Source organism: Fundulus heteroclitus, chromosome 9 (genome assembly GCF_011125445.2).
Source record: "Fundulus heteroclitus isolate FHET01 chromosome 9, MU-UCD_Fhet_4.1, whole genome shotgun sequence".
NCBI lineage: Eukaryota > Metazoa > Chordata > Actinopteri > Cyprinodontiformes > Fundulidae > Fundulus > Fundulus heteroclitus.
Window position 1 is genome coordinate 4,429,785 of NC_046369.1, and position 15,437 is coordinate 4,445,221.

Sequence of the window (15,437 nt, forward strand, 5' to 3'; positions counted from 1 at the left end):
TCAATTGAATGAAACGCGAACAGGTCTAGCAGCTTGACAATAAGCATATTTTTTTTTTGTCAGAATTGGCCAAAGTCTCTTAGACAAGGCTAACACAAATGTATTTATTTACAGCCCCTCCTCAATAACCACACTCGCCCCAGAAAATAATACCAGCTAAATGGGGGGGTGGAAGGTTCAATAAGCGTTTTTTTTTTTGGTAAAGACATCAAAAAATGGTAAATTGAGCACATTTACTGAGACCACTCAAAGGGTTTTACACTGGAGCCAAATTTGGCCAGCCACAAACACACGACGATATGCAGATCAGTAGGCAACTTACAGTTAAGTGCGTTGTCGAGGGGCACATTGACATGTGAAAGGAGGAATTGAAAGATGATTACTCTTCCCACTGAGCCACAGTGGCCCGTTCTAAAAATAGACTTTCAGGGTCTTTGTTTAGAAGTGTTTGAAGTTGGATGTTCTTCTTGCCCATCACCACAATCTTGAGCTCCCTCTTTAAAGTCTCTGGCATATTCAATGCAGGACTCATCCTGGGCCTCTCCAAAATGTTGATATTACTTCCAGTCAGAAGACACGTGTATAGGCCCAATTAGGTATTATTTACACATATTTAGCACCTATTTAGATGAAGGAAAAAAGTATTGATATAAATTATTTCAGTAACTGGCCGCAAGAGACCATTTACCAAAGTAAATACCACTGACCACACTTGTGGTATGTTCAGTAGTATTTCTTTTTAATTCTGTACAGCTGCAGCAAAACCCCCGAGGTGGATGGAAGAACACTTCAGAGGTTTTGGGATCATTCAGCAGCAACAACAAAAAATAATGGAAGTGGTTTGTGGAGAGGACCAGGGCAATCAGGAATGGCCAGTTTTGATTTTCAGGTACCAACTGCATATCCTCCTAGATCGTCCGCCTCAGCTGCCAAGAATGATTGCCAAGCACACAGGCTGTACCATCACTATCAGTCAAGCCAAGAACTTTGGGAAGCGTATTACTAGTATGCATGTTTAAATGTATGTAATTAATTACAACATAAATAGCATTGTGTGTTGCAGGGAGTGAACAAGAACATCACACCATCTAATTCAGTTTTGCACCAATCATAAACCCTAATTCCTCTATTTATGGACTTGAAGGGCTTTATGATATGATGCATGCGTATATGTATGTATGTGTAGGACTGCTTTACTGACTTGTCACAAAACTGAGGCAGCACAAGCAGATATAAGAACGTAAAAGTGTTTCAGAATGGACATCAGAAACTCTCAAAAGCTGCTCATCAAGTACAGTGTTTATTAAAGCTAACAAATCATCTAAAAAAAACAGTCCAACTTTTAATCAAACTAAAGTTGGGTGAAAGTCATGAAAGTTAGTTGCTTTTCCAGCAGCATGTCCTGGATAAAACCTCAGATAAAAGCTTTGCTACAGGAAAAGAAGGTCAGAAAAGAAATAAGTACTGAGAGTTTTGCAGAAAGAACTAAGGAAGAAGAGAAAAGGGAAAAAACATCTACAGGAAGAAAATGGAAGACAACTACTTGTCTTGTTTAGAAAAACCTGAGAACAATTTCAGGTCACAAACAGAACGGTCAGGCAGTAGATGACTTGACATGTTGGAGCAGCAGATTACCTGTAGCTGAGAGGAAGCAACTAGACAAACTGATTAGGAGGGCCAGCCCAGATCTGAGTTGCTGAAAAGATCCAATGTCGGTGGTGGGAAACAAATGGACTGAGAAAAATAACATCACTGATCTGAGACCTCTGTCAGTGACAGACTGTGGCATTCTAGATGCTCTACGGTGCGCTTCCGCAGGTCCTTCCTTCCAGCTGCTGTGAGACTTTATAATCCCTGCTGCCCACAACAAACTCAATAAGTGTTTACATGCAACATGGTAATCGTTGAACGGCTTCTGATCTGATCATGAAGCATTCACACAGCATATTGCATATTTTTCTCACATTGTTGTGTATTTCCTCTATTTGATTTTAATGGTGCATTTTTATCTGAATATGCTGTATTATCAATGATTCTGCAATATTTTTGTTTATTTTTCCCCATTTTGATAAGTTAATTATCTGTTGCTTTAGCTAGTTATTCATAATTAATCTGGGTGTAGCTCTGTCTATGTGTTTTTACCACTTTCACAACCAAATTTCCCCATTGTGGGACAATAAAGGTATTTCTTATATTATCTTAACTACTGTTTTCCATATGTAGTGTGAGCGCATATACCACCCTGACATCAGTGTGTTCACTGGGGAATTAAGATAATTTGGGGGAAATCCTGCAATGCAAATTCATCTTTTTCATCTAGCCATATTTAATTACAATTATGACCAAAAAATTACCAGAGATCTTTGGCCATTTGCTTTAAATTGCTTAAATATGCATGTTAAAAATAACATTTTACAGTTAGTTATAAGAAATAGGCAACAAATCAACCAGCCAAAAACATTGAAAATCCTTCAAAAGGAGAAAGTGCCTGACCAATAAGGAGAAGGTCTTTCTCCTTATTGTAAAGAGTTAAGACTTTTACGTACCATTTGGAAACAGCTTGCAGACACAGCTTAAATCTAAAACATGTGCATTCAATTTTACTTGAATCTACTATTTTTCACTTTGAACTGCTGCTGAAAAGAAGGATTTCACCTCAGGAAGCCCCTTCCCTGTGCTTCTCTGTCCGTAAGTCTCTACCTCTACCTGCTGTACAAATCTCTCTTTGTTTCCTGCACTCCACCATGTAGTCCTGCAATTTTTACTCTGTCTCTTCCTCGGTCTTTTGTTGTTTTTATTTATTTATAGCAAAAGGTTAGATTCTCCCATCAAAGAGTTGATCTCAGTCTCCAAGAAACTATTCCTCACAGATATTACCTCACTAATCCTTTTTTTTATCACATTCTCACATCACTCTGATGCTCGTGGATGTACAAATCAACCCACTGACCCTACAAGATACACTATATTGTGAATGCAACCCCTACTCAACTGCTCATTGGCTGAAAGCACAACACATGCTACAGATGCTGCTGCAAAAGGTCCTGGTTTTGCAGAGATTGCATGCACAGCAGAATTTCTGTCACCTATATGGAAATGTGCATTTCAGATGACTGCACTACTGAAGAGTCCAGCAAGCACAGTCTTTCAAAGATTTTAGTCTTTGCAGTCAAAGAGAAAGAGAAAAAACGTGAACGGGTTAACACTCTTCTCACAGCTAATAAGGTTTTAATCAACTTACTGCACTTTCTCTGATTGTGTCTCAAAACTGTGATGAATCTAACGCGTGTGTGTGTGTGTGGGGGGGGGGGGGGGGGGGGGGGGGTTGATGGAGGGAGAGACTGTGTTCGTGTTTGCCAGTCTGCTCTGAGTCCGCGCTGCTCTTACAGACATTAACCAAGCTGTCAAAAATGGTGGGAATAAAATCTGACAGTTTCCAAAGGAGGAGCCCCACCCATAACAGACAGCCAAGCCTGGGGTTTCGTTTTCTATCTTGAATTTCTTGTGGGAGCTCCTACTATGGATTTATTTCAACATGTTTTTTGTTTTTTTCCATAAATACTTGTTTAGAATGACTACAATAAAGATTTTTTTTTTCATTATAGTGCTGAAATCTCAATCAAATTAAAGACTTCAAGGCCTTTTGATTTATGTTTGTTGTAGGAAACTTAAGTTAATTAAGAGTGATAAGACAAGACACCAGGAAGATCTAAAGAGGGATTAATTTTAGTCACAGGATGTTGGCCAACGTTAAACTCTGCTATGCAGACTGGAACGACAGACCTCAGCACGCCATAGCAAGTGCACAGTGACCCCTACTGGCGCACTGACAACACTACACACAGAAAAGAGAGCACAAACTAAATTCTTCGGTTTCATGTAAGGACTATCAGCCAAAATTATTTTAGGCATTTGTGTTTCACACGTTCAACCAATCTCACGTGTGAAACATTAGATCCGTCTAACCTTTAGCAATCAAAATAATTTCATTTGTTTATGAATTTTTGAGCCTCTCAGGTAAGTTTTGAATTGTATTTAAACAACAAAGAGTTTTTGTTAGAAAAATGAACATAAACTGCGTGACACTGCTAAGAAATGTATCTTCTAATTCTAATCAGTTTATCCAGTTAATCTAATCGAAAGTTAGTTCTAAAACAGCAGAGAATGATCTCATGAGTAAGGCTACAACAAAGGTAAAAATAAATACAAGAATAAGTATTGCACAACTATTGATGATATATTCAGGTAAAAAAGATACCTGTCTTTTTTTAACAAGTGCCTGTTTAATTTTCAGATGTGAAATGGAAAATTGCTTCTGACATCCTGTGTTGGAGTTGTTTGACTTAATTGTAGTTTTTGTGGTATTTGTGCCATCATCAGTAACTTAAAACATGCTTTAAACATTTCTGACTCAGAATTCAAAACACTAAAAAAATCAATCATAAGATCTGCTCATTATACTGAAAATCTGTGCAAAAAATCAACACAACTAACATTTTTTAAAATGCTGAAAAGTAGCACAGTTTACACTTTTTGTGCTATAACCATCCATCCATCCACCTGCACACTTTATCCCTGTTGGGGTCACGAGGGGGGCTGGTGCCTATCTCCAGCTATCAATGGATGAGCAAGAGGCAGACATGTTGCCAGTTTGTCGCAGGGTAACGCAAAGACAAACACCTAAGGACAATTTAGAGTAATGTTTTTGGACTGTGGGAAGAAGCAGTGGCAAAAACATGCAGAAAGGTCCAAGGTCAGACTCGAACCCAAGACCTTCTTGCTGCAAGGCAAGCTGAGCTTTGGACCTTTGTCAAGAAGTCAAGCTTTATGGTGCAAACCAAGAAAGTCCAATGCAATTTATAGCTGTCCTTGCAGCGCCTGATCAAAAAAGTGTTTACGGACTTCTGTGCCGTTCGGATGGAAGACCCTCGCATCTGGACTGGAGTCCATCAATTCTGTTGTATGAAAAGGCAAGCCTTTTCAGCCACAGTGAGAGCTAGTATCCACCAAAGGAGAAAACAAAGCAGTTGTGAAATATCCCAGGAGGGGAACCAGAATAAATCCAAGAATGCATTGACAGCTCATCCAGGAGGTTACAAACGAGGTGTGGGCTTCCCTTGCCTCAGTATGAAAGAGTGAGAAAATAACCCAAAGGAAAAGCTCAAAAAACGTCTTGCCGATCCCCATTACTTTTGGGAAAATGTTCTCACTACATCAAATGTAGCACTAACACAGCATTTCAGAGAAAGCTGATCATACCGACAGTCAAACATGGTGGTTGTACGGCGATGGTCTAGGGCTGATACGATAACTTGCAGTCATTGATGGGACTATAAAGGAGAACGTCTGGCCATTGATTAATGACCTTTAGCTCAAGTGCATCATGGTTATGCAGCAGGACAATTATTTATAAAAAATAAAACTCAAAGGGTTTTGGAGGGGTCAAGACAAAATCTGCACTTGAATGTAATTACCGTGCTGGGCTATGACCTTAGAGGAGGAGTTCCTGCTGGAAACCCTCCAGTGTGGTTAAATGACCACAATTCTTTAAAGTAGAGGGGGCAAAGTTTCTCCACAAAAGACTAATTGCTTGTTATCACAAATACTTGCTGGACCTTGTTGTCACCAAAGGTAGCACAGCCAGTTGTAAAGTTCACTTTGTCCCACAGGGGCACATTGATGTGGATAGCTTTTTTTCTCTTAATGAAAAAAGTATTTGACTGACTTTCATATGAAATCAAAATATGATAATCTGATTTAATCAGCTGTGGCCAAGTGGGCAAACGCTCACCCATAGCGCTATGCTTGCAAAGGGAGCTATCAGTGACTGTTTTGACCTTTGTTCGAACCAGGGGTTAAAAGCACCACTTCCATATTCATTCACAAATATCAGCCCCTGTGTTCTCAAACCAACATTGTCCTTGGCTTCCGTTCAGCATCCTGTTTTGATTCCAAAAGTCGCTTTCTGGTTTGAAGGCAAACACAGAAGAACAAACTTCAGTTCCGAACCGCTGGCTTTCTGGCCATAGCTCTGCAGCCATGGACGTCTGCACATTTTTGATGCTGATACCGCTCATATCTCTTCACACTTTTTGTGTGAACGGCGAGGATTTTTTGCTGATGCCTGTAGAACTTGCTCCCATTCCCTGCAACGACAAAGCAGTGGAGAAGCTTTCTCGCCTGGCCGTCACTTATATCAACGAGGATCATAGCGAGGCCTACAAGTTTGCCCTCAACCGCATCGCCAATGTCCACCTGCATGCTCAGGTCAGCAAAAAACATGAATAGTTAGTTGTCAGGTTTGTTGTTTGACCAGAATGCAGACGAGAGCTCGGGGGTTACACGTCGAAGATGACGATAATTTATTACACTGCAAACAGAGAACTAAAGGTAAGTAAAATTTTCTTGAAAGGAGTGTATTTGTCCTTAATTTAAACAGGTAAATAATAAGACGGTCTGCAAAGAATAAGCGTTTTGCACTTGAAATATGAACAACTCATCTCCATCATCTTATTTCAGGTGCAGTATATCTAATATCTTATTTTAGGGTTAAAAATACTAATTCCATTGGCAGATCATCTTATTTACCTGCTCAAATCAAGGATAAATGCATTAATTTCAAGAATGTTTTGCTTACTGTTAGTTCCCTTTTTGCAATATAAATATTGCAGGCTTAGTGGGAAATTTTGCTGTTTATACCTAAGACAAATAGATGGCCCATTTTTATTCATATTGCAGCTATAACAGATTGCTAAGGCAGGGCACAAGATCGGATTGTCAAGGTAAAACACATAAAAAAAAATGTCTACACTATCACATTTAACTTAATATGTCTGGAAAAAAGTATAAATAACATATCCATGTGAGCTCCTTTCATATGTTCTACAATCTCAGTATTATAGCATAGTAATAAATTCTAATAAAAGTGCCACAAGCTGGAAATCCACAGTAACTAAAAACAACAAAAAAACATATGCTCTCTGGGCGTTGGTGTAATTGCTTGCCATTGGTGAATGTCACTTTTAGTATCTGTTAAAATAAAATCAAAGCACATCATTTTATGTTCTAAAATTGAGAAGTCATCCCCTTTAAAGCCTCATAAAAGAGCGCCTTTAGGACTGAAGCACTGTCAATAAAGTCCAGGTCATTTCAGTAAAAACCTGCCTTGGCAAACTGGCTTTGCGAACTGTATGCTGCACTGCTGACGTCGATGGCCTAACTCCGGAGAGGGTCACGCTTTTATAACCTAAAAGTAAACATTTTTTGGGAGGGGGGTATATGGCTCAAATCGATATTGGACAAACTGTCTTATGGCATATGACAGAGTGTCCCTAGATGAACTATACATTCTGTTGGAGCTCCTAAATCTATTGGTTCATGCTGCATGGTGTTGTTACTTTGATTGTATTATCTGTGACTTGTTTTGGCATTGTGCAAAACAGGGGCCAGCAGGCAATGTGTACTACCTGGACCTGGATGTCCTGGAGACCAAGTGTCACACAGGCAGCCCAAAGCCGTGGAAGCGTTGCGACGTCAGACCCTTCATGGAAACAGTAGGACACACACGGTCACAGTCCACAGGCTCAAATGTTTGCTTTTGTACTCTACATCTCAACTTGTTGGACTTCTAGATCCATGAATGGAGTTTTGTAGTCCTCATTTTTAATTGATGAATTGTGAACCACGCAGTTTGCAGACTCTAGAAATTGTTGGTTATATATTGGAAGATAATTTGACAGTACAAGTTCTGTAAGCTCCACAACTGCAAAAAAAATTGCTGTATAGACCAAACATTACAGGTTTCTGAGGCATATTAACCACAGTTACCCTCATAAGGAAAACATAGAATACCGTTCCAGATGTTTTATTTCTTTGTTTTATTTCTAACTAATCAGGAACTATCCAATGCCTTGCAATTTCATTTAGTTTAATTTTATTTTATTTTATTCTATCTATATTTTTGAGGAATGTTTCTGGGTTCAAGGTTTGCTAAAAAGTTTGAGCTCCTTCAGATTGGATGGAGAATATGTTTGAAAATCATTTTTTTTTAAGTCTTGATACAGATTATCAATCAGACTTATGCATTGATTTGGAACATGGCTATACTTTGCTCTAACCATCCCATTGTAGCTTTAACCCTATGTTTAGGGTTGATATCCTACTGAAAGACAAACCTTGGCCCTGGTCACAAGTCTTTTGCAGCCTCACACAGGCTTTATACCAGTAACATCTTGTATTTTGCACCAACCATTTTGCCATCTCCTCTGAAAGGTTCCCTCGTCTGGCGTCAGAAAAGCTTCCCTTCAGCAGGATGATGACAGCACAATGTGTTATTTTGGGGAAGCTTTGTTTGAGTTGATGTGCAAAGTTAGTTCACCACAACAAATAGTTTGCATGTGGACCAGAAAGCATCATTCTGGTCTCATCTTCATCTTCTGGCCCATCTTCTCCCACATGTGTCCATCGTGACTAATGACAACATTTATAAGGATACGTCCATGGCTTCCTTCCAAACACTCTTCCATAAAGGCATGAGTTGTGCAGGGCACAACTTATAGTTGTCCTGCCTGAGCTGTGGATTCCTCCAGGGTTACAGGGGGCCACTTGGCTGCTCCTCTGATTAACGCTCTGCTTGCTCGGTCGGTCGGTTTAGCTGTGCAGCCATGTCTTTGAAGACTTGCAAAGGTGCCATACTCTTTCCTATGCTGGATGATGGCTCGAACAAGGCTCAGCGAAATGTTGGGATGTTATTTTCTAACATTATCCTGGTTTAAATGTATCCGTATTGTCATCCTTGAACAGTTTGGTGTGTTTCTCTTTATTATACTGTTTGTTCATCCCCAATCATTTTTACACAATGCATCCACCAATCAGTGTTACACACTACTACACAATGATCTTTTGCATAAACTTTGAAACTTTGGAGTTGTAAAGTGATAAAATATAAAATGTTTAGAGGTGTGGACATTTTCTGACAGGCTTTTTTAAATTAAAGAGCTTGGTAATGAGGCGTTACTGAACATGCTTCTGAAAGGCCTGTGTGAAATTTGTTGTGTTTCTGAAAAGAAAGAATCAATGTTAAATTCATTTTAACCACTGAAGCAATCGATCCAGGGAGTTACTGTAGTCACTCTGCCGTTCCGCAAAGCACTTCAAAATCTCCTGGTTTCGCTTTTTTTACGACACATGACACAGACGCCCTGTAGGCTATCCCATATCTGCCACGAGGGCAGGTTGCATGCCCCATGGTCCTTTGCTGAAACAAGCTCTGTGTGATTTATTCAGGAATGAGGGATTACTACAGCTCACATTTTTCCTCACTGGAATAAGAGAAAAGCTAAGTCTAGTTTTGATTCTTCTTTGACGGTGACGTGTGTATTGATAAAGCAACACTTGGATGTTCTCTGATGTCGAAAAGTCGTACATATATTGAGAAAAATTATATACTTTCCACAATTAAAGGTATACATTTCCTATGTTAAAATAAGTATATCTCTGACATTGTGAAGTCAGGAATTTGATTCGTCATTTGTATCATCTTGCGACCCCCCCAAGGGGGTTCCCGACCCCCCCTTTGGGAACCACTGATCTATATAATGGTCACACTATTGTGATAAGAATACACAATGTGTTGCTTTTACCTGAGAAGTTCGAGCTGAGCATTGATATAAGCAGAGTAAAACTGACCTCGCTCTTCTGATCGGAAAATTGCCGGTCATTGATAATCATTCTGAATATTACCTGATGGATTGTTCCCTTCAGGATTTCCTATGGTACGTGTGCATGAAAACATAGTTGTGTCCCTGAGCAGAAATGACGATGCGCCTTGGGCTGCATTGGCTTGGTTCATCTGAAAACATTCATTTTGCTTTCATGACTCTCTAGGTTAGAGGAGGTTTTTTTTTTTTTTTGTCAAACATGCCAAGCCTCTGTGGCTGTGAGTGGGCAAACAAGAGGTCTTGTCTCTCTGATTCCTTTCAGCAAATCTCGGGTAACTGCAACACCACCATTCTGAACACACCGGAGGGCTACTCCTACCTCTACAGCTATGAATGCTCTCTTGTGCCAGGTAATGTTTTGCATTATTGAGTGCTGCATGTCTAATATACAAAACATATCCATATATTTAAACTTAAATATTACATAACTGTGTTACATCTGCAAAGAACGGCTGCTCTGTGCTGCTAAAACTACTGCAGCTGTTAAAATCAGAAGACAACTGTAATATTCACCGCAAACCCAGACAAAAGGACCACCACAATTAGAATAATAGCATAAATAAATAATGCTTTTTGGGAATTCTCTGTTTAAAAAATATATCAAAAAATAAGAATTTATTGCTGAAACGGATGTAATTATTAAGAAAAGCATCCACTTGCAGAGAAAAGACAATTGTGGAAAATTACTGGTTTAAGATATTACTACTGATTTTAATCCTTATTTTAACTGCTGTGACTACAAATAGCAATTGTTTTATTTTTATTTTTTATTATCATTTGTTCCAGCTCTGTTGATTCTGTTTCACTCGTTTTCAGTGTTTTAAGCCATGTCTCTGTATTCTCGTCGATCAACAAACCCTCACATTAGGTGTGCAACATGTGCACAAGATAACTCAGACAAGCTCTCGTTGCTGCAGATCCACCAGAGAAGCTTCAGCAGACCTGCCCAACCTGCCCCGTCCTGCTCTCCGTGGACAGCCCGGAGGCCATGAACGCTGCCGGGATCACTCTGGAGGCTTATAAGAGGCAGTCCACTCTGGGGGCCGGGCTCGGAGTGAAAAAGGTCACCCGAGCTGGAGCTCAGGTACTGCAGTGGTTAACCGCGTGCAGGAAACAAGTTGCTCCTGCTCGACAGTGTATCAGATGTTACCTTGATGGGGAAACTACACTGAAAATTAACCTCTGGGTGGCTATGGGCAGACATTACGGGGCACATTTGAGCTTCTCTGGGCCATATGGAAACCATCACCGCTCAGCAATAACTACCATGTAATGGTTGCACAAGGCTTCGAAGGATGAGGGAAGATTTTTCCACCTTTTTGCCATGTCCAGCCAAATATGGTGCAGATTGTTTCTTTGTCGAGCAAATCTGTGCGCATTGCCTCTCTCACAGCAAATGACAGTGAAGCTGTGGGACGAAAGCTAAAGGGTTATGATCAATGATGCTCATTGCAGGGCATTACACATAGAAATACAACAGCTCCACTGCTGCCAGTACTTGTGGGTGTAATTGCGCAGTTTGTTACATCATTTTATTACACAGAGCGTGCCAACAAAAGCCATCTTCGTGGAGTACACGGTCCAGCAGTGTCCAGAGGGATTTACAGAGAGAGGGACCTGCCAGCGACTGACTCTCAAATCAGACACACAGGTACTTCAGCGGGGATTAACCTGTTCAGACACAGAAGGGTCGCTCCATTAGTAACGTCCTCTCAGATTAATCTACACTATTTTTTGTTTTGTTTATTTGCTGTTGCTGATTTTTTTTTTTTTTTACATTCCTCAGAGACAACGCTGTTGTCTGTCTGTGCAAAAGGCAAATATTTTAGTATGAAATCTTACACTTAAAATGTGGAATTGTCACAATTAAATGAAATACATTTAGTGAGAAAACAAAATCCTACATTAAGAAATAACTGTTTCTGAAAAGAATCACTGTATCACATTTATAGGCACCCTAACGAAATAACTGGAACTGAAGCATTTTTAAAATATAGTTCAGTATTTATTTTAATTTTATTATTTGATCAGAGTGTCTAGGAAATTTTAATTAGTAAACTACAACTTCCTGTTTCCCTGGGTAGAATTATGACACGACACAGAGGCCAGTTTCTTACAGCAACTCTCCAAAAAGGGAAAGACGGGACAACATTCCATTCAATGAATGCAGACACGTGTTAGACACAAGAAAGTAGTTTGTCAGAATTTGTCCAGATCTACTGTCAGAACAATAATTGAAAGGTAATATAAACTGGAAATGTGATCATCATCTCACTGTGCACAGAAATAAAGATGGTTAGGGGTGAAAAAAAAAGGATTGTCAAACAAGTTTTTTTTTTTTTTTGGGAGAACTGTGTTTGTTTTGAAGAGTGAGCGTTTCTAGTAAAAGTCAAAACTATATTTTGGCATTTTACACAGTTTATTAGGTGTGCAAACAAGTGTACAGGGTGCTGTCTAATTCATTACATCTTCTGTAACTTTTCTGCAAATTTCAAGAAATAAATACATAAGAGAACTAAAAAAACAACAGAGTTACACTCAACAAAGACAGAATACGTAGTTGTTCTAAGAATAGATCAAATGAAATTGTCACAGAGTGTACAAAATGCCCTAAAACCCTGCAGACATTGTGAAGCTAATTAAGGTTGTCGTCAAGGCTTCAGTGTGCATTTTGTTTGCTGTCACCTGAGCAGTGTTATTTATTGATATGACAGATTGCTCTCTATTTTTAAACCCAGTGCTGTTTGAAGGTCTTCAGCAAATGATTCTTTCACTTCAAAACGGTGCCGGGATTTAGCTTTATTCTGACTCTCCATCTCAATATTTCGACAACTAATAAAACATCACTGCCATCATTGCCTGTTTGTTTGTTTGCTTGTCAGTCTTTGCCTTCATTATGTGTAACGTGAACCGAAGTGGCCAAAGGGAAATCTTGCCGCGGTGACAATGAAATACTCTTGACTCTTGACTTGAACATTAAGTGTATTTTATTTTCTTTCCCTCAGACTGATGGGTTCTGCACGGGATCTGTGTACGGAGACATGAGCAACCACCCCGACGTTCAGGTGTCCTGTGAGATGTACAAAATACAGGTACATAAGCAAACAACGACAGAGATTATATTATTATATTATAATATTTTACACCAAAGAAGTAGTTTCCAGAAAAACAGCACAACATTTAATTAGTAAGCTTAAAATAAATTGGGGAGAAAATCAAAGAGCAAAGTCTGCCTAAGTTTTTCAACCAAAAATGTTTTCTTACTAACAGGAAAATAGAAGGATAAAAACATTCCCCAGTTTATCTAAACACAATGGCGATGCGGATAGAGCCATGAAATTACTCAAGCAAAAAAAGAGAAGTAAACACAGGATTCACATTAAAACTTCTACAGAAAGCAACTTTGGGTCAGAAAAGATGGCGGACCAAACTTTCCTCAATCAGATAACTAAACTAATCATTTAATACGAATCACATGTTAATGTCGGTCTGAGGACCAAATGCAGCGGATTATTTATGGTACACACATGATTTTTATAAAGCTGGAACGCTCATTCTAACTCCCATATTTATTTACTTATTGTGTTCTGCATTGGTTTATGTGATTTATTTAGTGGAACTATCATATATCTCCCCCTGTATGTAGTCTTGCATGACTGAGGCCCTTTTTCTGCATGTCTGACTAAGCTGGCCATATAATTGCAGTGGTATTTTATCTGTTTGTCTGCAGAATGTGGACATGGTCCAACCAGTGAAACCGCAGGTTCATGACCTCCCTACGGAGCCTGTGATCCCAACCTTTGCACCTCTGCCTGATGACCCAGTGAATGACCTGCAGCCTGCTCCCTCTGACCCTCTGACTCCCACTGCTGCTCAGCCAGCTCTGACTGACCCCACGGCTACGCCCTCTCTTCCCGCAGAACCCACCACTGCGGTTAACCCCTCCGTCCCTTTCACTACTTCTTCTTCCAGTGAGTCTGATGAGAGCGTCGTAAACCTGCAGCAGCGCCCTGCCGTTACTGGGGCTCTAGATTCATCCTCTGAGGAAGTGGGGGGGCCGGTGGCCCGGCGTCCACCCCTTAACTTCCGCTACCAGAGGCGCAACCGTGAGAAGCGGCAAAGCTTGGCGGAGCCCTCTCCCTCACACAACCCAGTATTCCTGTCTGATTTCCCCAGCGGCCCATCTCCCTTTCGATCCTGTCCTGGTCCGGCTCGATACGCCACGGTGTAACCAGTCCTGTCTTGCTCAGAAATCCATTTACTCATGTATGATTTACCCACTGAGAGGCTGAACCGATAAACTGCTCCAATCCCTGTCACTGGAGGCTTGTAATAATTTGTGCTAATGAGAGGAAAGCGTTTTTTTTTTCTCTCTCTGTGGCCTTGAAGCGACCTCTCAGCAGCGTCTGTACTGTTGCTCCCAAAGCAGCTCAAACATGAATTTTAAAATGGCAACACGTTTCAGAAAAGTGTAAAAATCTCCAGTAAACTAACCACTTGAAGATATTACAGGGGTTTGGATTTATTCTGTCTCTTGCTTTGGTCTAAAAATATTGCTTTAGAGTAGAAAATGCCAACTGCTTTGCATAATTTTGACACACATCTGTGATTATTTAAATTGTTTTAATTGTTTAAAAAAAAATCTTTTTTTTTTGGTGGGGGTGAGTATTTACTGTACAGTATAATATAACCTGTCTGTATTCAGTGCTACAGTTTTAAGCAAATCTACCAACCACTATGACATAAATCTAACTGAAACATTTTTTAACCTTATATCAAATAATTTAACTGATCACAGTATAGGGTCTCACTGTACCCTAGTATAAATATTACATGACACATCTATTTGTCTGAGCCACTTTTCAGAATGGGAAAGATAGGGGGAAGTGTTATTTGAATGAGGCAAATATAGCATGATCTTCATAAGTCAGACACTGGCAGAATAAAACAGCTGTTTATCAAAACCTGACAACATCTGCAATCAGATGAACAGTGTGGGGTCATCAGGTGTTCATAAAAACCATAAAAGGCAAAGTATATGACAACTAGTTGTTTGGGAAGAAAAAAATCTTTCCTGCTCTAATAATCCAATTGTGAACATATGGAGTTTAATAAATGCTTCTTGAACCTGGAGAAATTTGAATTGGACAGGTAAAACAAAAGTTGATTGCATCAGGAAGCATGTCTGGCCCACTGCCACAAGTATACAAGTGGATGTGTGATCCTGTGGGCCAGTTTCTTTCGCAATCGCCCTAAGAACCTTTCGTAGAGTGCATGGCATACCTCTTTGAAAAACTTGAGCATGTCAATTAACAGTGCATTCTGTCAGAAAAAATAAACTGGACTATAATGAGCAGACAAGGCAATGGTAATCAACGTTGATCCATGTTTATCTCAGTCTTCAGATTGAAATTCCATACAAATTCTGGAGACTGAACTCAATAAAAAAAGAGGAACAAAGGATGTTTAAAAAAATCACTTCCTTTCTACACTTCATCTTTAGGAAATTTAATAAAAGACCATGTGTGCCTATTACTTTGACTCAAGAGAACCTGTTTCATAATTTTTGTTTAATCTCTGTCTTCAGATATATTTGGTTTTGAGTGTGTGTTTCTCTCATCTCTGTTTTAATAGCTAGTCAGAAGCTCGCCTATGGGAGGAAAGATTCAAACAATCCTCCTCAATGGAAGGTAGAGCCAAACAAATCTCACTGAGAGA

The 15,437-nt window shown here is 39.7% G+C and overlaps 1 protein-coding gene across 1 annotated transcript; it reads left to right on the forward strand.

Moving 5' to 3' along the window:
* Positions 1-5,908: 5,908 nt before the first annotated feature.
* Positions 5,909-14,252, forward strand: si:ch211-262h13.5 (CY domain-containing protein). Its single transcript, XM_036140877.1, has 7 exons — positions 5,909-6,267; positions 7,443-7,553; positions 9,982-10,069; positions 10,637-10,803; positions 11,263-11,370; positions 12,725-12,811; positions 13,450-14,252. The coding sequence occupies exons 1-7, from the start codon at positions 6,040-6,042 to the stop codon at positions 13,948-13,950; spliced, it is 1,290 nt and encodes a 429-aa protein (XP_035996770.1). The 5' UTR covers positions 5,909-6,039; the 3' UTR covers positions 13,951-14,252.
* The last annotated feature ends 1,185 nt before the right edge of the window (positions 14,253-15,437 follow it).

Bases quoted from the DNA above. Each gene is read 5' to 3' on its own strand.
- si:ch211-262h13.5 (XM_036140877.1), top strand. From the start codon at position 6,040: ATGGACGTCTGCACATTTTTGATGCTGATACCGCTCATATCTCTTCAC. The intron at 10,804-11,262 runs GTACTGCAGTGG...TTTATTACACAG, and splicing joins TCACCCGAGCTGGAGCTCAG to AGCGTGCCAACAAAAGCCAT. The intron at 12,812-13,449 runs GTACATAAGCAA...GTTTGTCTGCAG, and splicing joins GTGAGATGTACAAAATACAG to AATGTGGACATGGTCCAACC.